General features: G+C 39.5%; 1 protein-coding gene across 1 annotated transcript in view; it reads right to left on the reverse strand.

The window, feature by feature from the left end:
- Window positions 1-358: 358 nt before the first annotated feature.
- The window catches only part of LOC117414546 (MANSC domain-containing protein 4-like), a 28936-nt gene continuing 1665 nt past the window's right edge, over window positions 359-27629 (reverse strand). Inside the window, exons 2-4 of the mRNA XM_059027856.1 lie at window positions 26551-26721; window positions 16245-16379; window positions 359-937 (exon numbers count right to left, since the gene is read on the reverse strand). Coding sequence (XP_058883839.1) covers window positions 609-937; window positions 16245-16379; window positions 26551-26721 — 635 coding nt within the window. The 3' untranslated portion in view covers window positions 359-608. The remainder of the gene's footprint in view (window positions 938-16244; window positions 16380-26550; window positions 26722-27629) is intronic.

Consider the following 27629-nt stretch of genomic DNA (forward strand, 5'->3'; position numbering starts at 1 on the left):
TTAAATTATTCTTAAATATAGGATTCAACTTTTTTAAATAAATGCATTTAAAAATCCGCTTTTGAAATAGTTTAAGTAAACAAAAAATGTGATCTCAAGGCTCTTTATAGTGAGGGGGACAGTGAATGAAAGGACAAAGTTAAAGGGGAATCATTATCAACCTTCCTTTGCACAACTTCCTTTCAGTTTAGAATCACAGGCTTTCCCTAACCATCACGTATTTTATCAAACGCTCATCCGCTTTCCACACTGGCTTGTAGCGACCTCTCTTTCTGCTGCGCCGACCTGCAGCAAAGAGTACGGTGCAACAGCACACAAAAAACATGGCACAGCAAATCACCACGGGAACGAGCAGCGTGTCCATAGCCACCTCCCAGAATGGTGACAGTGCTGGGCTCCCCTTCAGAAGTGTGGTTCCTGCTGACATAGCCTTTGGTTTCATTGGGATACTGTTTACTGCTGTCAAAATGACTCAGTATAGCAGCAATGTTGGAGAAGGGCTTGGTTATCGTAGAGGCTGTGGTGAACTGTGGGTGGGTTTCCGGAGAAAGGCTGGCAGTGGTAGGGGTAGTAGAACTGGGAGTGGAGGTTTGAGTGGAAGTTGTGGTTCAACTAGAATAGCCTATTGTGGGTTGGGTCTCGTTAGGGACACTAACCACTGTAGTGGATGAACTGGCCCATGTAGTTATGGTAGGTACAGGGGTAGAAGCTGTGCTGCTGCTGCTGCTTGGTTCCCAGCTAGTGCTGGGTAGGAGGCTGTCATGGATACTTGGAGGGGAGGTCTGTGCAGGGTTGGAGGAGGATGGCAGCCGGTGGAACTGCCTCTTGTCAGAAGAGAAGGAATCAGAGCTGTTGAATCTTGAAGACGACAGGTTGGTCCACAGGCAAAGACTTGAGGTGGGGTATTTTCCAAATACAAGTAGGTCTGGGTCAATACCTGTAAGAATACACAGATATAGAAAACAGCAGGTAGCTTCAAGTGGTATTTTCCCCATTTTACCCTTTTATGATAAATGCAATCATTCTGAATAGGTCTGAGTGCTATTGCTCCAACATTGATATTTGTCCAGTCTGCAGTATTACAGTGACAGCACTGTGGAGTCCACTGACTGAAATAGGGAAGTGCAAGAGATATTAGAAGTTCCAGCTGGGCATGTTTTAAACAGTTAAAAGCACTGCCCTAGGTCATAAGAAAAAAGAAACTAAACATTTGAGCGTTTGGAACTACTCGGACCAACTGCAAATATCCAGCATCTCCGTGACATTCATCCCTGCCATGGCTGTAAATAAAAACCTTATGCTACCAGAAACATGAGAAAGTACTGTAGATCAATATGGCCAATATCTACTGTATGCACATGTCAAAATGTACATCTGACATACAGACAGACGGACAGGTGCTTTTATTTACCCACTGTGGCAGGGCTGAGGCCCTGCACTTGTAAATAATGTGTTTTTGTTGGGTTTGTAAACAACATTTGTTAAATTTGGAAATAAAGTTTGTGTTAGATATGGCAGGGAAATTCCCTCCCTGCCTAATTGAAATCCATGTGCAGCAGGTGGCCACATGCCTTTAAAAAGGGACTGTAAAGTCAGTCCTGGGGTCTTCATCCAGCAGCGTGAAGCTCATGACTGCGTGTAGATCAAGGGTGAGTGAACCAAAACCTAATAATTGTATTTAGAGTTTGTGTTAGGGAGAAGGTTCTGGAGCGGGACCTCCCTTTTAGCGGGAGCAGCACTGAGCCACTTGAGGGCAAACTTGATTTTAGCTGGTTTACCTACTGTGTTTTGTTTTGTATTTTTGTATCCATGTACACTTGGGTGTATGTCCTCTCGCACTAGGGCTACCACTGCTGGTACACTAGTGGTGGCCACCTACCACTGCACTGCCTGTTTTCTGTCAATAAAACCTGGACATGAGAGGCATTTTCAACTTAAACCTTTGTGTCTCTCTCGTCTATCAGCAGATAACCACACAGTAACAAAACACCCTGTTGCACCCCTATATTCTGAAAATCTCAATAGCTTGTGCTTAAGTATAGTGCCTTGCATAAGTATTCACCCCCCTTGGACTCTGGACACATTTTGTAGTGTTAGAACCTGGAATTAAAATGGATTTAATTAGGATTTTTTGTCACTGATCTACACAAAATAGTCCATAATGTCAAAGTGGGGAAAAAAAAATCTACATATTTTTCAAAATTATTTACAAATAAAAAACTGAAAAGTCTTGATTGCATAAGTATTCACCCCCTTTGCTGTGACACCCCTAAATAAGCTCTAGTGCAACCAATTGCCTTCAGAAGTCACATAATTAGGTGAATGGAGTCCACCTGTGTGCAATTAAAGTGTCACATGATCTCAGATTAAATACACCTGTTTCTGGAAGGCCACAGAGTTTGTTAGAGAGCATATCTAAACAAACAGCATCATGAAGACCAAGGAGCTATCAAAACAAGTCCGGGATAAAGTTCTGGAGAAGCACCAATCAGGGTTGGGTTATAAAAAAATATCCCAAACTTTGAACATCCCCCGGAGCACCGTTAAATCCATTATTAAAAAATGGAAAGAATATGACACAACCGCGACTCTGCCTAGAGAAGGCCGTCCACCAAAACTCAGTGACCAGGTAGGGAGGGCATTAGTCAGAGAAGCAACCAAGAGGCCAATGGTAACTCTGAAGGAGCTGGAGAGATCCACAGCTGAGATGGGAGAAACCGTCCATGGGACAACTATAACCCGGACACTCCACAAAGCTGGGTTTTATGGAAGAGTGGCGAGAAGAAAGCCATTGCTGAAAAAAACCCATATCAAATCCCATTTGGATTTTGCCAAAAGGCATGTGGGAGACACAGCAAACATGTGGAAAAAGGTTCTATGGTCTGATGAGACCAAAATTGAACTTTTTGGCCTTAGCGCAAAACGCTATGTGTGGCGCAAAGCCAACACTGCTCATCACCCTGAGAACACCATCCCCACGGTAAAGCATGGTGGTGGCAGCATCATGTTATGGGGATGCTTTTCATCGGCAGAGACTGGGAAACTGGACAGGATTGAGGGCAAGATGGATGGAGCCAAATACAGGGAAATTCTAGAGGAAAACCTGTTTCAATCTGCAAGAGACCTGGGACTGGGTTGGAGGTTCACCTTCCAGCAGGACAATGACCCTAAACACACAGCCAAAGCTACACTGGAGTGGTTTAAAAACAAGAACTTGAATGTATTAGAATGGCCCAGTCAAAGCCCAGACCTCAATCCGATTGAGAATCTGTGGCAAGACTTGAAAATTGCTGTTCACCAACGGTCCCTTGACAGAGCTTGAGTAATTTTGCCAAGAAGAATGGGCAAAAATTGCAGGATCCACAGCTGTAATTGCTGCCAAAGGTGCTTCTACCAAATATTGACTCACTGGGGTGAATACTTATGCAACCAACAAATGTTTTTTTTTTGTTTAATTAACTTTCGTGTCACAATAAAGAATATTTTGCACCTTCAAAGTGTTAAGTATGTTGTGTAAATCAAATGGTAAAAATTCCAATTGAATCCATTTTAATTCCAGGTTGTAACACTACAAAATGTGGAAAAGTCCAAGGGGGGTGAATACTTATGCAAGGCACTGTATGCCCAAACCAAATTTCATCACAATACAATAATTGCTTCTCTTAAAATTCTATATATATATATATATATATATATATATATATATATATATATATATATATATATATATATATGTGTGTGGAAGCCAAATTGACAGTCGGAGAGAGCACACAGGATGAAAGCACTATAATAAACTGATAAGTTTATTTCTATTTGAACATGAATAAAGAAAAAAATCAAAAGAAACAAAAGAAAACCTGCCCTCTGGGCACTAACTGAACTGTTTTTCTTTTCCCTATCTAGCCCTGCAGAAGCTAACCTTCTAACAGGTAAAAACAGTCACTTCGTGTTCAGACCACTGAGTGCAGTAGACTCTGGTATATTTCTTCACTATACTTCGGTGAAACTCAAATGGGCCAGCAGGTATTCCCAGTTGCCGTCTGGTGGACACTGGTCACAGTTACAGCCTCACAGGTAAGTATAGACAGTGTCCACGTTTTGGCAGCCCTCCATGAATTATCAATTTTGTAATCCTTTGTCCGCTTCTCCAGGTTCTTTAATTTTCCCCTTGCTGAAGGAGGGACCGCCTGTGGTCCACTCTGTCCCTGGAGCGGTGATTTTTAACAGACAGCCTGGTGTGTTCACAAATAACACCACAAACTACAACGTGTTGGTTTCTGTGGGTTTCTTCAAAACCAAATAATAACACTTTCGTTTCTAAGTGTTTGTTCCAAACCAAATCCTTCAACACTTTAGCTTCTGTGTGTTTTGTTCCAGAAATAATAACACAGGCTTTAAAAACTTTAGCTTCTGTGTGTTTGTTCAAGAAAAATAATAACACAGTCCTTAACACGGTAATTTCCAGGTATCCGTTTCACACAGCACTCGCTCTCTATGTAAAAGCCCTGGCTAGACATATGCACAGGGTTATGTAAAAGTCCCGGGTACTATCTTCCTCTGTAAATACACAGCGCATCTTCACCTGCTTGGTATTATCACCAGTAATTCATAACCCTGTCCAGTTGCGTCCTTGCTACACGCTCCTACACCCACACTTGTACACTCTGGGGGTCCTTTTTATCGTCCATTTCCCCTGCTACCAGGTCACCTGATCTCCTACTGTGCTCGGGCTTTTGGGAACTGAAGTTTTGTTGTTTTCTTTTATATGAGGGCGAAATACCAGTTTCCCCACGTCCCTGGTACTCCCTCCTATTACTATAGCCTGACCATTCTTCACAATACATATATATATATATATATATATATATATATTGTGAAAGACTTGAACCACTTTTGGTTCGTAGCCCCTTTTTTTTATGCAGACCCAGGCACAAGAATTGATGGTTTTAAAGCACTTTCGTGCAATTTTATTATTTACAGAAATAATAACTGAATACAAACAAAAACCTAACTCCATTTTGGAGCGCTAACTAAACTTTTTCTTTTGGTTCCTAACTAAAATCGGACGGCTAAGCCGTTTACCAATTTTATAACAATTCTTCAAACAGACACAAAGGTTTTCACACTACCTTCACAAAACCACACAGGCTTCTTTACCGTGTCTCCTCACACAGACTGGAGACTGCCCCGAACAAACATTTGTCCTGGTTTAAATACCTGCCTGCTAATTGCAGGCAGGTGGCATTCATTTTATTATTAGAGCCAGGTGTACCCCATCCTGACTCCCTCCAGTGGCATTCTGGGGAATGTAGTCTTTTGGCCCCTCCTTGACTACATCTTTCCCCTTCCTCCCCCTGGTCTGTTACAATATACAGACGTGCTCAAATCTGTTGGTACCCCTCCACAAAAAATGAAGAATGCACAATTTTCTCTGAAATAACTTGAAACTGACAAAAGTAATTGGCATCCACCATTGTTTATTCCATATTTAATAGAAATCAGACTTTGCTTTTGATTTTTTATTCAACAAAATATTGTAAATAATAAAACAAATGAAAATGGCATGGACAAAAATGATGGGACCGCGAACCTAATATTTTGTTGCACAACCTTTAGAGGCAATCACTGCAATCAAACGTTTTCTGTAGCTCTCAATGAGACTTCTGCACCTTTTAACAGGTAGTTTGGCCCACTCTTCCTGAGCAAACTGCTCCAGCTGTTTCAGGTTTGATGGGTGCCTTCTCCAGACTGCAAGTTTCAGCTCTTTCCATAGATGTTCGATAGGATTCAGATCAGGACTCACAGAAGGCCACTTCAGAATAGTCCAATGTTTTGTTCTTATCCATTCTTGGGTGCTTTTAGCTGTGTGTTTTGGGTCATTATCCTGTTGGAGACCCATGACCTGCGACTGAGACAGAGCTTTCTGACACTGGGCAGTACGTTTCGCTCCAAAATGCCTTGATAGTCTTGAGATTTCATTATGCCCTGCACAGATTCAAGGCACCCTGTGCCAGGCGCAGCAAAGCAGCCCCAAAACATAACCGAGCCTCCTCCATGTTTCACTGTAGGTATGGTGTTCTTTTCTTTGAAAGCTTCATTTTTTCGTCTGTGAACATAGAGCTGATGTGACTTGCCAAAAAGCTCCAGTTTTGACTCATCTGTCCAAAGGACATTCTCCCAGAAGGATTGTGGCTTGTCAATATGCATTTTAGCAAATTCCAGTCTGGCTTTTTTATGTTTTTCTGTCAAAAGTGGAGTCCTCCTGGGTCTTCTTCCATGGAGCCCACTTTCGCTCAAAAAGCGACGGATGGTGCGATCAGAAACTGACGTACCTTCACCTTGGAGTTCAGCTTGTTTCTCTTTGGCAGTTATCCTTGGTTCTTTTTCTACCATTTGCACTATCCTTCTGTTCAATCTGGGGTCGATTTTCCTCTTGCGGCCGTGCCCAGGGAGGTTGGCTACAGTTCCATGGACCTTAAACTTCTTAATAATATTTGCAACTGTTGTCACAGGAACATCAAGCTGCTTGGAGATGGTCTTGTAGCCTTTACCTTTACCATGCTTGTCTATTATTTTCTTTCTGATCTCCTCAGACAACTCTGTCCTTTGCTTTCTCTGGCCCATGTTCAGTGTGGTGCACACAATTATACCAAACAGCACAGTGACTACTTTTCTCCATTTAAATAGGCTGAATGACTGATTACAAGATTGGAGACATGTGTGATACTAATTAAAGAAACTAATTAGTTTGAAATATCACTATAATCCAATTATTTATTATCTTTTCTAAGGGGTACCAACAAATGTGTCCAGGCCATTTTAGAATATCTTTGTAGAATAAGCAATAATTCATCTCTTTTCACAGCTTCTTTGCTTTATTCTATGACATACCAAAGGCATGCAAGTATACATGATAAAATAGCTTTTAATTTCATCACTTTTCAGGAGGAATGAAGCATTATTTCAATGAGCTGTAAGGGTACCAACAAATTTGAGCACGTCTGTATATATATATATATATATATATATATATATATATATATATATATATATAAAAAAAAATATATATATATATATATATATATATATATATGTTAGTGTGGCTTACAGACAGGCTCCATATACTGTACCTCAGATTATGATACTTCAAATTAAAGTCAATTTATCAGGAGTATGTGATTTTAATCATAACTGGATAACAAATTATTTCGTTAAAATGGACAGACACACATATAGACAGCCTCAACATACCCCCATATTATGAAACTCTCTAACTTATGCTAAAGAAAGACCTCAGTTTCATAAGAATTTGACAACGGGTTCCGTAGAAACATGTACACATGTATGTGAAAGACAGTCAGACAGCCCCCACATACCCCAAGATTAAAATACACCTAATAACTTGTGCTGAAGAAGGTCCTCAGCAAGTTTCATTACAACAGGATAAGTGGCACACAGTACAAGAGGTTCTGTATCATTCACATACTGCCTTCATGACAAAAACAGACTAGAAAGAAGTGCATTTTCAATGAGATTTGAATCTTTCTCAAGCAGTCATTTAGACAGCTGTGTGAAGTGGATACATACCAAAGGATGTACACAATTAAATAATTCTCTCATGTAAGTATCATTCATGTTATTTGGTTTCTAATTCTTGTTTTGCTTCCATTTGTCTAAAAATGAAAGGGAAGAGATTATTAGTCTCACCTTCAAGACCTGTGCAAGCTTCCCTGTGATGAACAAAAAATCAGTGCATCTTATTAACAGCAGCAATGAACTCAACTAGCCTGCCCGTCACATTGCAACTGACAGCAGGGAGGCTCATATAGGTGTAGAAGGTCAGGCTAATAATCTAATTGGTCTCAATTTATCTTTACTCTCACATTGATGATGCAAAAAGCTCTTGTAAGTGTAACCCACCTTTGGCTACTTATAATTCTAGATTCGTATGAGCGGTTAGTATAACGAGAAATTAACAAAAGAATGTTCAGTGTGTTTTTTTTTAACAGCTAGCATATATGTACCATATAAACATATATTCAGTACCTCTTGTCTAAAATAATACAGTTAGTTTGAAATCAATGTCCTTGTTGGTGTGTATGTAGTATGAGTCGATATTCCTACCACTCTGTAGAACTTCGAGAAGAATGAAACAGTCCTTTGAAATCCAAAAGAAATTCCAGAAAAGGGGAAAAAAAAAAAATTCCAGAGTAGAAATCTTCAGTGTATCTTCAATAAGGTAGGCTCGCCACTCCTTTGCAGGAGAATTCAACTCCAGAAAAAAAAAACCCGACTAGGGTTTTTTTCCCTCTTTAAAAAAAAATCGTCATCGGTCTCTGGTCTAAAGACTTCTTCAAAAGCTTTTTAGAGTGAGACAAACTTTAGTTGGTCCAGCAATCAAGAATCTCGAGTTCCCCATGCGACTTTTACAAAATGGACGCTCTCATCTCCTTCTCAGGGTGTCTACCGTCAATCAAGGCGGGACTTCCTGTTAACACTCATTTCCTAATCCCATTGCCTTCTGTACATAAGAATTGTAACAGGGTTACATCCTCCCCTCTTGAATATATGTGAGTCCCTTCACATTTTCACATGGCAATTACCTAAACAACCTGGGTGGCATCAGGAATCAGACTCTTTATAAGTGTAGGATGTTCGGACCCATTTAATGAGTTTATAATAGCTGTGCTCAATCCATGAAATAAACACTGTATGACTGAGGAAAGGGGATTCCCTAGTTGTTGGTACTCAAGGCGATCTGGCACTCTGTGCGACCTCGTGGATCGACGTACAGAAGTGTCATTAACGTCCCAGCAAGGTGGATTATTCTCTTCTGTATTCTTTGTCTCAATTTCTATGGCTATGTTTCTTGTTCCATTAAACTCTTCTCTTTTATCATCATCACTTGGATTCACTTCAGTTAAGCCTTCCAGTGAGTTTCCTGTAACTTCTTGCTCCTCATCATTAGTTAGATTCATATCATGCAAGTTCCGGTGTCATCTTCTTGCTCTTCAGCAGAAGTTGGGTTCACTTCAGGTAAGTCTCCAATGTCTTCTCTCGCTTCAGCAGCATTTGGATGAAAACTTTCAGCATACAGGTTTAAACTTGAACCTGTACAGGGCAACGGGTCATCCGAGTCCGCGGCATGCGCTTGTTCTTCTCTAGAGATCGGTACAGCTGTAGGTCTATCTGGGTCATAGAAATCATGAACTTGAATGATTCTTTGAATGATATCTCTCATTGAGGGATTTTTGTGCAAATACAATGGGTATTCATCTTCATCCTCAGATTCCACATGTAGCGGTTCATTCTCTCCATCCTGGAAAGGATTCTGCCGCGTCCTTGGTCGTCTAACCGGTGTCTTCCCAGAGGTGGTTTCTTTCTCTTCTAGTGCAGGCAAAAACCCACAGGGCAGCAGAAGATCTCTGTGAAGAGTTCGGAGAGGCCCGTCTTTATTCTCTGGTCGGACCACATACACCGGCAATTCACCCATTTGTTTTACAACAACATGTATGTCGGCTCCCCATCTGTCTGCAATCTTTTGTTTTCCACGTAAACTGACATTACGGACCAGGATCTCTTACTTGCAAAGTAGACTCTCGGACTAGTTTATCAAATATTTTCTTATTCGTTTTGGCCGATTTCGATGCATTCTCTGTGGCAATGTGGTAGCTTTGTTCCAAATATGATCTCAGATTTTTAACATACTGCGAGTGTGACTTGGGTTCCACTCCTCTTGGCTGTAGGCCAAACGCAATGTCAATGGGCAACCTGGGCTGTCTTCCGAACATCAGTTCATATGGCGAGAATCCAGTCACCTCATTCCTCGTGCAGTTATAGGCATGGACTAATGGTTTCACAAAATCACGCCAGTGTGCTTTCTCTTTTTCCTTCAAAGTCCCTAGCATACTCAGAAGGATCCTATTAAAAGCTCTACAGGATTCCCTCTTGGATGGTATGGTGTGGTTCTTACTTTCCGTATTCCAGCAAGTGCACACAGTTCACGTATAGTATGGGGTTCAAAATCTCGTCCTTGGTCACTATGTAGACGTTCAGGAAAAACATAGTGAACAACGAAATGGTCCCAAAGACTCCTAGCTACAGTTGCTGCCTTTTGATCTCTGGTGGGGATGGCAACAGCATACTTTGTAAAATTGTCAGTTATGACCAAGATATTTCTAGTGTCACGATTGTCAGGCTCCAATGACAAAAAGTCCATACAAACTAATTCTAGCGGTCTGGTGGTACGAATGTTCACCAGAGGTGCAGCTTTTTCAGGATGAGCTTTTCTCCTCACACATCGACCACAAGTTTTCACCTTTTGTTCCACAGCTGCAGCCATCCTCGGCCAACAGAACCTTGATCTAACGAGGTCAAGAGTTCGTTCAATACCCATATGTCCCATTTCATCATGTAAGCTCTCCAACACCCTTGATCTCAACTTTTCAGGTAGAACAAGTTGATAGGAAACTTCTTTTCCATCCAGACGTCTTCTATGCAATATGCCATGTTTCAATTCCAGACGATTCCATTGTCTCAAAATTAATTGCAAATCAGGGGACTCATACTTTAAGGTTGTGGGAAATATATCCCCAGACTCAATTAAGGGGATAACTCTTCCAATAACTGGGTCCTCTTTTTGTTGCTCAACCAAATCTACATTTGACATCCTTGGTAGAGTTATCTGTCCATCACTAACTCCATCTTGATCAAAACAATCGGGGACTGCTTCTGGTTCAAGAGCAAGGGATTAAACTAAGATAAGTTTAAACTTGTCTTCTTCTGTATCCCCATTTCTCTGAAGGGTATGTCTATCACACACTGCTCTAATTGCATCTTGCGTAAAGAGTTTCACATTCTCTGGTGGACTCAAATGATGGAATGTAAACTGCTGAATTCTGTCACTTTCTTCTTGTGAATCAATGTCATCCTCCAAGGTCCCGTGGGGTCGTCTTGAGAGTCCATCTGCATCCATGTTTTGTTTTCCTGTCCTATACTTAATGTTGAATGAAAAAGTAGAAAGAGCAGCCAACCATCGGTAACTGGTTGCATCCAACTTTATAGAAGTTAATATATACGTCAACGGGTTATTGTCAGTTATAACAGAGAAAGGCGCACCATACAGGTAATCATGAAATTTCTCTGTTACCGCCCATTTCAGGGCAAGGAATTCCAATTTATGGGCTGGATACCGGGCTTCACTTCGTGACAATCCCCTACTAGCAAAGGCAATGACACGCATCTGTCACTCTTGCTCCTGGTAAAGTGCAGCTCCCAACCCACTTGTGCTTGCATCTGTATGGAGGATGTAGGGAAGTCTTGGATCAGCAAACCCAAGGACAGGAGAAGAGGTAAGTTTTTCAATGATGGAATCAAACGCTTGTTGACAAGCAGGTTTCCAGCGACCAGCAAACGGCTCTTTGGGATTGAAGTAATTACAACCTGGCTTTGTCCTCTTACTCCCTTTTCTGATGGGAGGGTATCCAGAAGTCAGCTCACTCAAAGGTTTAACTATCTTAGAATAATCTTTGACAAACCTTCGATAATAACCCGAGAATCCAAGGAAGGATCTTAATTCCTTCAAGTTATTGGGCCGTGGCCAGGTTTTTAAAGCACACACCTTCTCTGGATCAGTTTCAACTCCATTCTGGGTCACTATGTGTCCTAAATAACGTACAGATGTCTGGAAAAACTTGCATTTCTCAGGTGATAGTTTCAACCCATATTCCTTGAGACGATGTAGGACACGTAAAGTCTATTTTCATGTTCCTCCAGTGTCTCGGAGAAAACAATGAGGTCATCTAAGAAAACCAACACCTCCTTCAAATTCATGTTCCCCATACACTTCTCCATTAAACGTTGGAATGTACTGGGAGCGTTCGTTATTCCTTGAGGCATGCGGTTAAATTCCCAGAATCCAAGGGGACATACAAAGGCAGATTTTGGCTTGTCATCCTCTTCCAACTCAATCTGGTAATATCCTGATTTCAGATCCATAACGGAAAACCATTTAGATCCAGTTAGAGCAGAGAAAGTTTCTTCTAAGTTTGGTAGTGCATAGGCATCTTTTATAGTCTGTAGATTCAGTTTCCTATAATCAATGCACAACCTGACATCTCTGTTCTTCTTTCGAACCACCACAATTGGTGATGCGAATGGAGATTCAGATTCTCATATTACATCTGCATCTAGCAGCTCCTGAAGATGTTTTCGGACAGCCTCAAGATCCTGTGGGTGGATTGGACGTGGTCTCTGTTTAAAAGGAGTCTCATCTTTAAGTTTAATGTGATGTTTCACTTTAGAGGTGTGTCCAAAATACATATCATGACATGCAAAAACATCAGACATCTCACCCAATTTCTGTGAAATTCTGTTTTTCCAATCTTCAGGTAGTGGAGAGTCACCAAAATCAAAAGTAAGTTCAGTCTTGTTGTAGCAGATGCACTGTAACTGGTTGCTAGTGAACCGTCAGTCTTGTTACACTGATTTCCTTTATCAAAAGCGCCATTGATCACACAGTGCGGTATATTTAAGTCAGCAATGATGCAACTGGCAGGGAGAATCACATCATGGTCGGTCTCATTTTTTAAAAAAACAGGTAACTTATATGGAGGGTGTGTTGGTAGAGAGAGAAGACAGCTACTCAGGAAAAGCCCACCTGGTAAAGAAGACAAGTGTGGCTGTTCTAATAATGCCCACTTTTCAGTGTTTATGCGGTTCACACACGCAAAGCCTTCTAAGAGAACTTTCTGACCTGCGGGAATGACATTCTGTTTGTTGCTTCGCCACTTCACCCATCCAAGTCTGCCACTGCTGTTCTGGTTCCTTCTCAACTTAAGAGTTTTCAGGATCCCCTTATAGCCATAGAGAGCTGAGCTATTTTTAATAGTTCTTCTTTCACAGCACTGTTCATATAGTACATCAAGGGTGTTCGTTCCAATCAATATAGGCAGTTGGCTATTTGAGCGAAGGTCAGGAACTACTAAGGCTAGAGTTAAAATTTTGGTTTCGGTCCCTGTAATCGCCTTAGGAAATGTCATGTTTACTTCAACATATCCCAAATATGGGCCAGACTGACCATTTGCACCCTCAACTTCTAGAAGATTGTTCAAAGGCCAAATTGTATGGTTTGGCAAATTCTTCTGATAAAACGACAATGATAGAGTGCTGACCTGTGACCCCGTATCTAGAAGGCAATTACAAGCTACACCAGCTACACGGATACTAGCTGTACATTTTGGACCAACCAACCCTTTAGGCAGTTTGACTTCTTGCTGTGCAAGATGCGAATGTATCGTCGATCTGTGTTTTTTTCCTTGGTGGGGACGTGATGGTTGACAAGTTCCTGTTTGTCCCTCAACAGAAACTGATCCTAGTTTAAATGTGGAGAGTTAGAGAAGCTGTGCTGGGCTTCCCAAGAAAGCTGCTTCTCTCTCAATTCCTTCTTTTTCATTTCAACAAGCAATGCATTAGGTACATCGCTACAAGACCTCGCAATGTGTCCATCTTTCCCACACTTAAAACAGTACCATGGTCTGGATTTCCCATCTGCTACTGCACTTTGCTCATGGCTTCCTGCAGCCATTTCTTGGTGCTTGTTCACCTTGGGTTGGGACGCCTTGTGAGAAGCTTTCTTGCAACTCTCGTCATTTGCAGCTTTCAAACTTGTTAGCTGTTTCTGAAGGTCAGCAATTTGTTTCTTTAGTTCTTCAGTCCCAATTGGAAAGACCTCGGGACCATGATCAGTAATGTCATGTTCATTTAAATAGGAAGCATATACAGACTGGGGGTTAGATATTGTTTTTGTTCTAGAAAGTCCAAGGTGTTGCTTCATTCTGCTAACTTTTGCAGCTTGTCTATCCTCCTCAGTGCGTAGCAGAAACAAAAGCTCTGAAAACAAAGGTGGTGCATTTTTTTTCTGCTCCAGTTGAAGGTTAACAATAAACGAGTTGTCCCAGCACCCTCTGCAAAACTGTTTTAGCAACTGTCGGTTAGATTCGCCTGGAACAATGCCACCTCTTTTCACTGCGGCATTCAATATCGTTTGCAGTCTGTGTAAGTAATCAGAGGGTTTCTCCCCAACATTTTGGTGTGTATTTAGAAACTTAGCAAAGAGCTCATCTCCATCCTCAACAGTACCAAAAGATCTAAATAGGCTCTTGGAGTTGCTTCTGCTCCTAAGGGCTTAACAATTTCAATTGCTGGAGGTAGAAGACTCTCTAAAATCCTTCTGGCTCGATGCACATCTGAAACAGTAGGGTCTTTCAATAGCAGCACAACACTGTTGCGCCATGTGTCATAGTCAACTTCATGGTTTGGCCGTGGGCATTTGCCCGAGAAGGTTCTAAGCTTAGTAGGTGCGGGGAATTGAGATGCAACTTCCCCACTCTTTACAATATGCTCCACTGCTAATCTTTGGACTTCAGGAGGGTTCATTTGATCAGAATTCAATAAAATGGGTCTATTAGCGACATCCCCAAGCTTTAATGGAGTGTGGGTTACATCAATAAGGGGGTCCCTTAGGATGGGCACTGCTGTTAGCCCAGCACGGGGGCTAACACTGGGTGGCACTGCCAATAACAGATCATCAGGTTTTGATGATGGGCTATGCACTGCAGCTTCTTCACTGCTGTCAGTTGATGCTCCTATGGAACCTTGCATCCTCGCTAGTTCTTTTTGTAGGACATCTTCAAAACTTAAACCACTCAATTTTGCTATTCCCTGTAATTCACAGAGGTAAGATCGTGTTGTATTGTCACCAATTTTACTGGTGTAAACACTCGTCAAGGTCCTCAGGTGGTAAGTGATGCATGGATCAATAGAACTTGTCCTGTGGCATGGTAGATCAGGGTCAAGAGCTTGGATTGCAAGCCCATGCTCATATTCAACAATGACCTGTCCACTAAACTCAGGATCAAGATCAGTGACTTTTATTACTCTTGAAATTGATCCATAAGCTTTTAGGAAATCAGCTATTTCTTCATCCAAATCAGTGCTAGTCAGTCCACTAACTATAACAGAATTAGGGATTTTGATATTCTCTTTATCTATGGTATTAATTTTCTTAATTAATAGCTAGATATTATTAATTGCAAAATTAACTGTGCCTCTGGTGAGTTTCCTTACAATGAAACACTTCAGAAGGGTAACACATGTAATATGAGTAGCACAAATATTAGGGTCAGTCGGCTGCTTAAGCAAAACACACTGAGCATATATGTTTTCTGACAATTGTCAATTATTCACACTTCAAATTATTCTAGTAACCCTCTCCTGGCTGGCTCGCCAAAATTTATGTAACCCACCTTTGGCTACTTATAATTCTAGATTCGTATGAGCGGTTAGTATAACGAGAAATTAACAAAAGAATGTTCAGTGTGTTTTTTTTTTTTTTAACAGCTAGCATACATTTATTAAGACAGAAAGGTGTACCATATAAACATATATTCAGTACCTCTTGTCTAAAATAATAGTTAGTTTGAAATAAGAAGTTCTAATTAAAACCAATGTCCTTGTTGGTGTGTATGTAGTATGAGTCGATATTCCTACCACTCTGTAGAACTTCGAGAAGAATGAAACATTCCTTTGAAATCCAAAAGAAATTCCAGGAAAAGGGGAAAAAAAAAATTCCAGGGTAGAAATCTTCAGTGTATCTTCAATAAGGTAGGCTCGCCACTCCTTTGCAGGAGAATTCAACTCCAGAAAAAAAAAACCCGACCAGGGTTTTTTTTCCCTCTTTAAAAGAAAATCGTCATCGGTCTCATGGTCTAAAGACTTCTTCAAAAGCTTTTCAGAGTGAGATAAACTTTAGTTGGTCCAGCAATCAAGAATCTCGAGTTCCCCATGCGACTTTTACAAAATGGACGCTCTCATCTCCTTCTCAGGGTGTCTACCGTCAATCAAGGCGGGACTTCCTGTTAACACTCATTTCCTAATCCCATTGCCTTCTGTACATAAGAATTGTAACAGGGTTACATAAGGAACTACCTGGAAGCATGCTTTAATGGTCTTCAGAAGAGAACATATTGCTCTGAACAATGCTCACTTTTAAAAAAATATGTTGCATTGATGTAATGATAAACAGAAGCAATAGCAGAATTAGAAACCAAATAACATGAATGATACATGGACAAGGACATTTTTTTTCATTGTGTACACCCTCATAATTGTTCCTTTAAGAATGCAGCCAGATTCAAACCCAGGCTAGTGAATTAGAATGCTGTGCCTCCAGATTTGAATCTTACCTTTGGTAATGTTGTAAAGAATGGTATTGCGTCTCTGGCTGCGTGCACAGCTCTCCAGGGTTGGGCAGTGTAAGTGAAAGCAGTTAACACTGTTCTGAGTGGTCTCATAATGAAAGACTGCCAGGTTACAGGACACTGCAATAGAAAATTCAGCAACATGTTAGAGGTTCAGCAACCAACAGAACAGGTAATAATGAACCAGAATCAATGCGCTGAGAGCATTATTCAATAGCAAGAAGACAAAAGAAATGCACTCTTCACAAAATCCTTCAAATGCAACTGAAAACTTGCATGTGCTAGTAATATAATATTCATGGCACCAGTTAATCGATCAATGCATGTTTAATTTATATTCCACTACTGTTATTTTATTATCCGAGTTACTACTGCATAATGTATGTTGCCACCTTTTTGTTATGCAGATAACTTCCTAATAAGCTACTACAAAATAATAAAACCTGCATAACCCCTATTATTATGATGATGATGATGATGATGATGATGGTGAATTCATTGAAGGCTAAGGTCTATATTTGAAACCCTAACATATTTAAATCAAAATATCTTGTTCGCCATGAACAGTTTGAAACAGGCTGTTGGTTTGTTTTTAATTAAGACTGGGTTTTGGAAAGTTTAACTTGACCTTTCTGACTGAGAAATGTTCTGAGTGTTTTGCTATAGCACAGCTAGTGTATTGATACAGGTAGACATATATTTTGTTGGTTTTGGTTTACTTTAAATAGAATGCTTAGTAATCTGATTTACAACACATTCTGAATATATTTCAAACAGGTACTAACTAGTTTTTGACCCCTGTGGTCTCGGTGGTAGATAGTCTTCAATGGCAACTTGATCTGCTGGTGAACAGATGTATTGTTGTTAGAACAAATTCCAAATCTCGCCACCAACCTTATTGTGACCCAATTTGTTCTGGTGGATTCTGCGACTCGGGTTGGAACCTGCAGTTCCCATTGTACATGGTGTAGCAGAGTGAGTCAGCTGACTCTGGACTCCTCAGAAGCAACCTGTACACTGTGTTACTTTAGCAATACTGGCACTGTGCATAGTAACAGAACCCTTCGTATCTTCCGAGATGCTGGAATATACTGTACTTTTGCTTGCAAACGATTTCGTGTTTTTAACACGTATCACTTGTGATGGAGCTTGCCAAAATGGAAAGCTGAAATATTTATTGGACTAAACAAAAGCTAAAAAAGGTCACTTCAACCAATATATTTTGCTCAGAAACAGACTGATGAAAAATCAAAAGGATGTTTGTGTGGGAAAAGAATTACCAACTCAGGACATTAATTAATATTCAATGTAGTGGTCATTACCTGCTAGATAACTGATCACAGTGACAGTCACGTGTTCAGAGATGAAGGTGAAGGCTCTTCACAGCAGGCAAACCAATGTATCCTGCCACCACACTATGAATTCACTTCCTGTGTAACAGATATTAGGCACCTGGCCCAAGATAAAGGAACATATTTCCAAATCAATGCTACAAACTAATAAACAAACCATTTGAGAATTAATAACATTAATAAAAAAAGACTGAAGTAAATGCTTTAAATATATATCCAAAGCACGCCACATAGGAAGTAAACTAGCTTCACACGACCCAAAATAAAAATAAAGTCTGTTAAAAATGCTGAGAATGCTATAAGAGGAACAGACCGCTGTGCTTCATTTGACTTCTAAATAATTAGCTTATTTTTACAAATCTGCCCCATTTCACAGATGTAGGAGAGGGGCCTGATGCACTGCCATTACCTGAAATGTTAGGTCCTTTTGTCTTATTGGAACGACACTCGAGAAAATGCAAATAGAGGTAAAATAAAAATATATATTTTACCCTTATTGGACATAAATTCATATAAATAAATTCATATACAGACATTTGCTATTGTTCTTTGGCCATAGTAGTTGACTTCCCCATTTCAAACTTAAACTTAACATAAAATAACATGTGCAGAATGAGTTCTTCCCACAGTCTAAATGAACTGAAATAAAAGTTTTCACTTAATTTCCACACAATGACAGAATTTCAGATATAAATCCCTGCTGACTCAACAAAGAACTCCATTCAGCGATAAAGAATATAGAAGCTAAGAAACTATACAGTTATGGTTTTCAGCCTATAACTCACGCTGTAGAAACCCAAGCAGCTGATTCACAAAATGTTATTAAAATTATCAGAAATGCCCTTTAAAACAGTTAGAGACAATAATGTTCACTCATTCCCTGCACAAATTCAAATGCAATCCACTTAGCTTCATTGGCATTTCACTACTCCCCCGATTACTGTACAGTTGAAAGGTCATTTCTTTACTTTTGTCGGTACTGCATAGCTCTCTCTTTCAGTGAAGCAGAACTAAAACCTACCAATATTGGATGCTCGTTTGTGGAAAACACATGTGCCGGTTAATAACTGGACACCCGGTTGGTAAATAGAACATCTCCTGCAGCAGCCTTTTGGGAGGTTCTTACTACCAGTATATAGACAAAGAAAAGGAGATGTCATACCTTTTATTGGACTAACTGAACAATAATTACTCACACGCTTTCAAGACCTCAAAGGTCTCTTCTTCTGCTGACAGTAGAAGAGAGTACACATTTACTACCGTGAGAACCCCCCACCCAAACCACCGTGTTAAAGTTGGTTTAACGTACAATATTCATTTGATATTTGATAGTTTCCAAACCAACTTTAATGTAGAGCTGGCCATTGTGCATCAGTCTTTGCTTTGAAACTGCATTAATTTCATTGAACTAAACAAACAAAACACATCTTGTCTGTATGTATTTGTATTTGTTGTGTTAGATTGTAAGTTGAAAACGTGTATCATTGGTCCCGGCAAGCTCCAGTTTGTGGTGCTGAAAGAACAGCTCTGCTCTCATTCATAGTGCAACGAAACTTGTGAGAATCTAAATTAAAATAAACTGATTGTAACAAATTTAGAAAAAATTGATCTGAAGGAATATCAGACAAAAGAAATGACTATTCTGTGTTTGGCCATCCGGGCAATTTTGTGTTGGTCCGGCTTTTTCCCCACTGCCTTGGGAATTGATAATTAAAAATGGTCCAGCACGGACTGTTACTGCCTACAAAATCTTAACATCTGTTCTATTAAAAGAGACACACACACACACACACAAACTACTGATTAGTACAGGAGAGTGGAAGAGTTTTTTTTTAAGGTCTCAGCATCTCAATTGCTGTTACCTATTACCCCCTGCATCACTACAGTTGTGTTCCTTTTCCTTGAATCTCTCGCTCTCACTCCCACCCTTGGAGTCCCCTCATCTGCACTGATCGGCAGGTGGCCACCCGCCTAACTGGAGACAACAGAGGTTTTATACTTGTACAAATGAATCGCATTATTCAATGATTGTGTGCATAGGGACCCAGAGAGGGCGAAAACAAAGACAAACCTTAAATGTGCAAAATAGTGTGAAAATAAATTAGTAGTGGGCTAAGGACCACTCCAATTACATTAAGTACATTAGATGTGTTTCCATTATGAAGCTCAAATTCAATGACCACTGTTTGGGTTGTAAGCAGGGTTGCCACCTTAACAGCTGCAAAATAAGGAACGCTTTTGTGCAGTCAGAGGGGTTGGGGTGTTGGTAGCGGAGGGTCGTCGAGGTAAAGGGTGTGGAGGAAGTGGGGGCAAAGAAAATATGCCATTTTATTTGGATTTAACCATTACCTATAAGGACTTTGCACAACTCCACTGAGTAACTACATTTGGCACATCTTTTAAGGAGACTGCATAGAATGAAACAACATTTATGTATCAGTGTGACAGAGATCGAATGACACTTGGTAAATGGGACTTTTGGGGATTACAAACAGAGTGATACACGCCGCTGTATCACTTTACAACATTTATTATTTACAATTGTTTGCCGTAAGGCTCTGGACATTGAGATCAATAAACACCCTTGCACCTATAACTCGTTGTCTGACTGTTTTGTATCCACTCTGCACTACACGCACCTGTATTCACTCACCACTTTGCCACAATCAGTTACAATGGACACAGTATGTCACAGTATGTCTTTAAGCCTTTTCTACTGTCTATAACTTGCTCTCCAAATTTTACTGAAATCCCTAGCAAAGTATTGAAAGTTTGTCTAATAACAACATTACATTACACAATTTACTGTTTTTAAATGACAAAAGTTGGCACAAACATATTTCCAAAAAGGAGTACTGTCCTTTAGTAAGTCCAAAACATTAGTAATTTTTGTGAATTGACTGTAATTCACAGTAAATTAGAATCTCTTCTCAATTGGCTTGTCTGGTATAATAAAGTTTTTTGATTACTTATTGTGAGCAGATTTCCACAAATACTTTTGGTTTCCTGGTGCAGCAGTAAGAAGAGCCCTGTCCTTTAGAACCATTGTGTGGAAGTCAGCACAGCCCAGATCCAAATTCAGACTTACAAACTGCTCACTCTTTCTCAGTTCTACAGACCATCTGTTGCGATTATCATTCCACTTGTTTAGCATGTGGGAAAATATGCGCTCAACATATCCAGTAGCTGCAGGTAAGTTCAATACGAATGACACCACCAGGAGCATTCTTCACTTTCCAATCATCTGCTGTCTCGAGCGCATGTAGAATTTGTTTGAATGTTAAAAACACGTCATATATTTTACCCATATCTAACTGAAGCATTTTGATGAGATTTAGCCATTCAGCAATATTTTCCATATCTGTGTAAGATATTTGACTAGCAGTGTGCAATGAGAGTAGCTGAAGATAGAACAGCCAGTTTTCAGAAATTATTTAAACAATTTTTTGGCATTAACATATTTCTAGTACAATCACTACTAGCACATCTATCCTATTTGTGTTTCATCTCAATATATAATACAAATTCATCATGTTACAGTTTGTACACAATTCGTTTTTACCAGTAGATCAAAAGCTCAATAGTTTTGACGATATCATAATGTACATGTACACAACAGTTTACCACAACCGAATTCAAAACTGTACTCAGTATACTGCATTTACATACACGCATAAGTTTAGAAAAAAAGACTAAATGCTTATCTCCTTCAATTGAACTCAATATTTGGGATTTTTAATGGGGAATGGAAGGGTGAAACCCGTTGTCACCAAAATCCAGGTTTTGGTAGATGCGGCAATCCCCAAAACCAAGACTTAGGTGAGGTCGCTACTGGGATTAGCCGGTTATTACCACCGCTTTATCCCTGAGTATGCCACAGTGGTTACCCCTTTAGTTGACCTCACCAAAAAGAGTGCACCAAATTTAATTAAATGGTCAGTAGAGTGTCAGGGGGAGTTTGATACTATTAAACGAAGACTCTGCCAGGCCCCCACTCTCATCACACCTGATTTCACCAAGAGATTCATCCTCCACACTGATGCGTTGGATGTGGGTTTGGACGCGGTCTTGTCCCAAAAGGTTGACGGAGTAGAACACCCGATATTGTATATCAATAAAGAGAAGCTCCCTCGGGAGCGCAACTACTCCGTCGTTGAAAAAGAGTATTTGGCCATCAAATGGGCTACTCAATCTTTGAGATACTACCTGCTGGGGCACTCATTTGATCTCATCACTGACCACGCCCCACTCAAGTGGTTAAGCACAATGAAGGACAGAAATGCCTGAATAACTCGTGGTATCTGGCATTGCAGCCCTTCATGTACCATATGGTACAACGTGCTGGGAAAGACCACCAAAATACAGATTATTTTTCCTGGGAGGGGAGAGTAATGGGACAGGTAGATTCAGCCGAGTGTTCCTTCGGCTCCAGTCTGAGAGGTGGGATATGTGACAGAAAGACAATGATTCTTGGTGGTGAATCTCCCTCCTGACCTGTGAGGGTGATAAGTAACAGGAACAGAGTACCCTGGGCTACTTGGCCTGACACTTCGTTCCGAGGGTTAAAGGGAAGTTGGTCATGTAGAAAAGGGGCAGAGCTTCGGTACACTAACTCATCGACCCGGAAGGGAAATTATGTGGCAGCCGCGGATTGGAGGAGCGGCTGCAATCGTTTACCAAGGGATCATGAGTCACGGAATAAATAGGGGTCGAAGTGATGCAATCTATTCCTTCGTTTTGGTTTACGAAGTGACCTGGAAGGACTTGTGTTTCATGTATCCATATCGTGAGTATTTGTTGTTTGCTATCACTAGACAGCTAACATGTTCCGGAGCTGTCGCCAGAGGCCATCACAAACCCGGAACAGCACTGCACTCGTATCACCAATAATTGTATTTGCACCACTAACACTAATTCATGCACTAACAGACTTGTGTTTTGTGTTTTGTGTGGGTGTATAATAAAAACGGGACTATTATTTCGGGACAAACCCGGGGATTACAATATAAGTAATACACGCTGCTGTATTACTTAACATAATTTATTAAATATCATTAAACAAACTTTGCACCTGGATTATAATTGTCTGTCTGTTCATTGATCACCTGCACTTGCACACTGTTAACTACTTTGCCACAATGGATTAGAAAGACTGAATATGTTAAGTCGAACATCCCATCCAACCGGCATTCTACTGTCTTCCTAAAATCCATAAAGATCTAATACATCCTCCCGGAAGACCTATTGTCGCAGTTATAGGTTCAGTTATTGAACCACTATGCCAATACATCGATTTTTATCTACAACCTTTTGTTTGTAAACTACCTTCATTTGTATCTGACACATGTAATGTTCTTAACCACATTAATGATATGAAAGTGATCCCCTCCAATTTTCTAGTTACACTTGATGTTAGCAGTTTGTAGTCAAACATTCCACATACAGGAGGTATTGATGCAGTTAATTTTTATTTAAAATCTAGACCTGTTGAAGCCATCCCACCTTCTCAATGAATTATAGATTTACTTGAATTGTGTTTAAACTCTAATTGCTTCGTGTTTAAGGGGCAATATTTTTCTCAAATTAAAGGTACAGCAATGGGTGCAGCATTTGCCCCAAATTATGACAATTTGTACATGGGATTTTGGGAAGAGAGATTTATCTACAATAATGACTATTTTTCTACCACTGATTTCTCTTTGGCTTAGATACATTAACGATGTCCTAATAATATGGTCAGGAACAAAAGATGAACTTGATCAGTTTGTGATGTACATTCGTTCTGCAAATAGTCATTTTAAATTTAAATGTGAATTTGATCTAGAGATGCACCGAATCTAGGATTCGGTTTCGGATTCGGCCCGAATACTTACTTTTTGAGCAGGGTTCGGATTCGGCCAAGTACTTAGAATTCTGTGAATCGAATCCGAATCCTATATCCGCCCAGACGCACATCCATTTTGATACATCCCCCCCCCCAATGTGTGCAGTTCTTTAAATAAAAGACACGAATCCGGTATTGAACGTAACTGTTGTATTTAATAACAAGAACATGATTGATGAACTCTCAACTCCCTAAATTACTGGTGGCGCATGCACTAAACACGTCACGCAGCTGCTGAATGCAAACATACCCCTGTATGCAACAGCACAGTCATATCACACTTTTCATGGAGTAAAGTTATGCAATAAACCTGTAATATATAGTAATGGCAAACTGTTGTATACTTTTGTGCTTTACTGCTTTGTCTGAGGCGTGTTCTAGAGATCATACTGAGATAAAAAAAAAAATCGGTGCACAGAAATATATTTTTTTTGTATAACTTTACAACTGTCAGATGTTGTTGAACAATATGCTTTAGTAAATTAATTACATTATTGTAATGTGCCAATACAAGTTGAACCATTTGGGAACTGCTGTGTTTTATTAAAATATTTTTTAAACTATATTGTAGCCTATTTGATATGTGTTACACACGGTGCATTTAAAACAACGTGGGTTTTATTTCGCAGGGAGATTCAGGTCACTCATCACTGTAATTCTTTCCTCATAGCTTTCAGATCAGGAGACACAGGTTAAAATGCCATTAAAGAAAATAGAGGGTTAGGCAAAGATGCAGCTCTCCTTTCTTGTAAAGGTAAAGTGAACAGTTCTGTATTTTGACATCTCTGGGTGGGGGGAGGGGGCTAGCGATAAATTGTGCAAGTTTCAAACTGAAATCTTATTCAGGGACATTTAAAAATACTATGAACTAAAAGACTCAAAACTATGGGTTGTGCGCATGCCTTGTAAGTAGCTGCCATTCTATTTTTCATTTAACAGTTTCCTTCAGTTTTTTCTTGACAGTTTTTGTAGATTCGGTATTCAGTTCGGTATTCGGAATCTTTTGAGATGGATTTGGTATTCGGCCGAATCCCAAAAACTTGAATTCGGTACATCCCTAATTTGATCTAGATAGGATACATTTTTTGGATCTTGAAATTTTGAAAGGGGAGAATAACACACTTCAAACTACTATATTCAACAAACCAATGGATAGGAATTCGTTGCTTTTAGCAAAACGTCAACATCATCATTCACTTATAAGAAATATACCGAGAGGTCAATTCTTAAGAGTAAGAAGGAATTGCAGTACAGAAATACAATTCAAGATAAAATTGGATGAAATGTACTCTAAATTTGACAACGACATTCTTATGATGAACGAGTTCTTAAAGAATCAATGTACAAAGCCAAAGAATGTGATTGTGAAATACTCCTTAAAAAGAAAGGTAAAAATACAATTGAATTATAAGTCTAATGATATAAAAGGGATAGTTCTGAAACTGAATATTAAGGAGTGACACATCTTTGAATTTGATAATAGAAGAACAACCTTATTTTGCCTTCCAACGTGCAAAGAATATTAAAGACAGATTGGTTCATTCATTCAGTCCAAAATTGGATAAAAACTACATGGTTATCTAACCCACCAGATGGTAATTTTAAACTTTTAATCATCCAAGATCAGGTAAAATGATAAAAAATGAAGGGCTTTTCAAAATTTTAGGGGGTCATTTTCTCCAGTGAGGGGGTCAATATGTTTGATTCAGAACCAACCACCATTTCTTGTTTTTATTTGTTTTAAATACCGGTATGCCAACAGAGTTTACTGACCTTTTGTTTCTGAAGAACAAAAAATAAAACTGTAAAGATGTAGATACAACCAAGGTGTCTCTACAAATACTCACTGTCACTTCTGGGGAAAATATTGGGAAATGTGTCACAGTGATGCTGGTGTATCACTGTAGAGGACATTCATTGTACCAAATCACATTAGAACACAGGGTTTTTAATCTTTTTAAGCTGTGTACCACTTTCCAAAAAATGTAATCCACCGCGTACCCCCATCTGAGATAGAGTCATAATAAAATGAAAACAGAAAAAAGGTCTGTACAATAACATGATAGAACAAAACACACAAGCCTTGGAGTGTGTGATGGATACAATTATAAAAGTTACAGTATTATAACGAAAAATAAATATTATATTTACTTTTGGATAAAAATAGTCCCTCAAACAGGTTTCGAGTTGTTGGAAACATCAACATCATTTTATTGTAAATATTAATGAAATCAACGAAGCCTCCGTGCTAGCCTCAAATCACTCAGAAATGACAAGGGACTATTCCATGATAGCAAGTGGCAATCATGTATTTTTATTAATAATAAATTTACAGAAAAGAAGGCAAAGAAAAGTTCACTATCCACACATCTCTACAGCTGACCTCATTACGAAAACATATTACTGGAATTTTTAAATTCATGGTGACTAAAACGTACAGTACTGATGCTAATTAAAAAATAAAACGCTTACCTAGTATCAGTGATGGCAGGGAAAATGGAGAGCGCTTCAGTCGCAAGACATTTTTGGCGTTTTTAACCTCTACGGTATTTCGTCTTGATCGCCCTTTGCTAATAATGTTCTAGTATTGAGCCAACAATTTTTTCACTGGATTGAAAGCTAAATACTCTAACACCAGACGTAACGGCTGGTCAAATTAGACTGCATGGCAATACTTTGGTTTCTGATTGGCCATACATTCTGTATTTTGAAATTAACCAATAGCACTTACAATAAACTTTAATCGGGTCGTGAAAAAAATGAATATCGATTTGCATGCACGAACGCACACAGGAAATAAAATTAGTTAAAGACTAGGCTTTTAGTTTTTTAAAATATGTTTTTTTTTTTTTTTGTACACAACAAACGATCCATTTATAATCTACTTTAATTGAATACAACCAGCATAAACCGTCTGACAAATATGCTCAACGCAGTTCTAGGTAACAATTGCTATAGAAAATAAATAGTATACTCAAATATCTGTCTTATAATATGGAAGAAACAAAACCATACGAACTGTACATATTCTCAAATACCGTCATGTCCATGACACCATTTCTAGCAAGGCAACATGTCCTACTGCACATCTGTGCAGTATCTTCGTGGTAAAACTTCAGGAGTTGAGCGCCTTTCCATTGAGACTCAATTACATCAATACAAATCCCAGGGAAACGGCGAATCCAGCAGTTCTTATAAAAAGTAGTCGGTGGACATTGATCCTGTGCTGCATAAAAAACACACAATGATCAAAACTCTCCTTGTGGCAACCATCGTTGGTAGATGCGAAGAAATACGAGATATAAATCATGCTTTTTATTTGACAAAATCAATAACAGCTATGTTCTTTCGCAAGATACCGATACGATGTGTTGCATTTTACGTGAGGTCTGAGCAGTGACACGTTTAGAGCGTCTGTTCTTTACTTGATTACGTTGACATTCCTGTCCCTAAAAGCCAAAAAAAAAAATCTCTCCCTCTAAAGAGTAGACAATCACATCCGGATTCCAAGCACTTCATTTGCAATATTTATTTATTTATTTATTTATTTATTTATTTTATCATCACTTACTGTAGCTTGTGAGAGAGTATGTTCCAAAACAAAAAAATTGAACTTCAAAGACATTTTAATTGAAAAATGTTGCCTCTGGCTGTGTCGAAATAGCCGCAAGACAATACACAAGTGTCCTTTGAGGACAGACCCTGTCAATAGGTACTGATGAAGCAATAGCTTTCTTTGAAATTAAAGAGTGGTGAGCATGTGTAACACTCACTCCCTGTCTACAGGCGAAGTTCGGGTTCGGGTAGCGCAACCGCTGCCACCACCTTTGTTGTCCAGTGAGGTCTGGATATTAGCAATAAAAACACAAAGGAACCGGGGAGCTCAAAGAATACCAATTTTACACAAGAAATAAAAACCAATGATATTTATTTACTAGTCTAATTAAAATCATATTGAATTACATATCTTTCAGTAATTACAAACAATAGCAGCAGGATAAAGTGACGTTATGCAATCAAAGCTTTAGTAGAATGGGGGGGGGGGGGGGGTTAAATGCGCACAATAAATGTGAACACACCTAGAAGGGGTTTAACAAATAATCAAATAATAAAAGAACTCCAAACTAAAGTGCT

Source organism: Acipenser ruthenus, chromosome 7 (assembly GCF_902713425.1).
Source record: "Acipenser ruthenus chromosome 7, fAciRut3.2 maternal haplotype, whole genome shotgun sequence".
In the NCBI taxonomy this organism is placed as follows: domain Eukaryota; kingdom Metazoa; phylum Chordata; class Actinopteri; order Acipenseriformes; family Acipenseridae; genus Acipenser; species Acipenser ruthenus.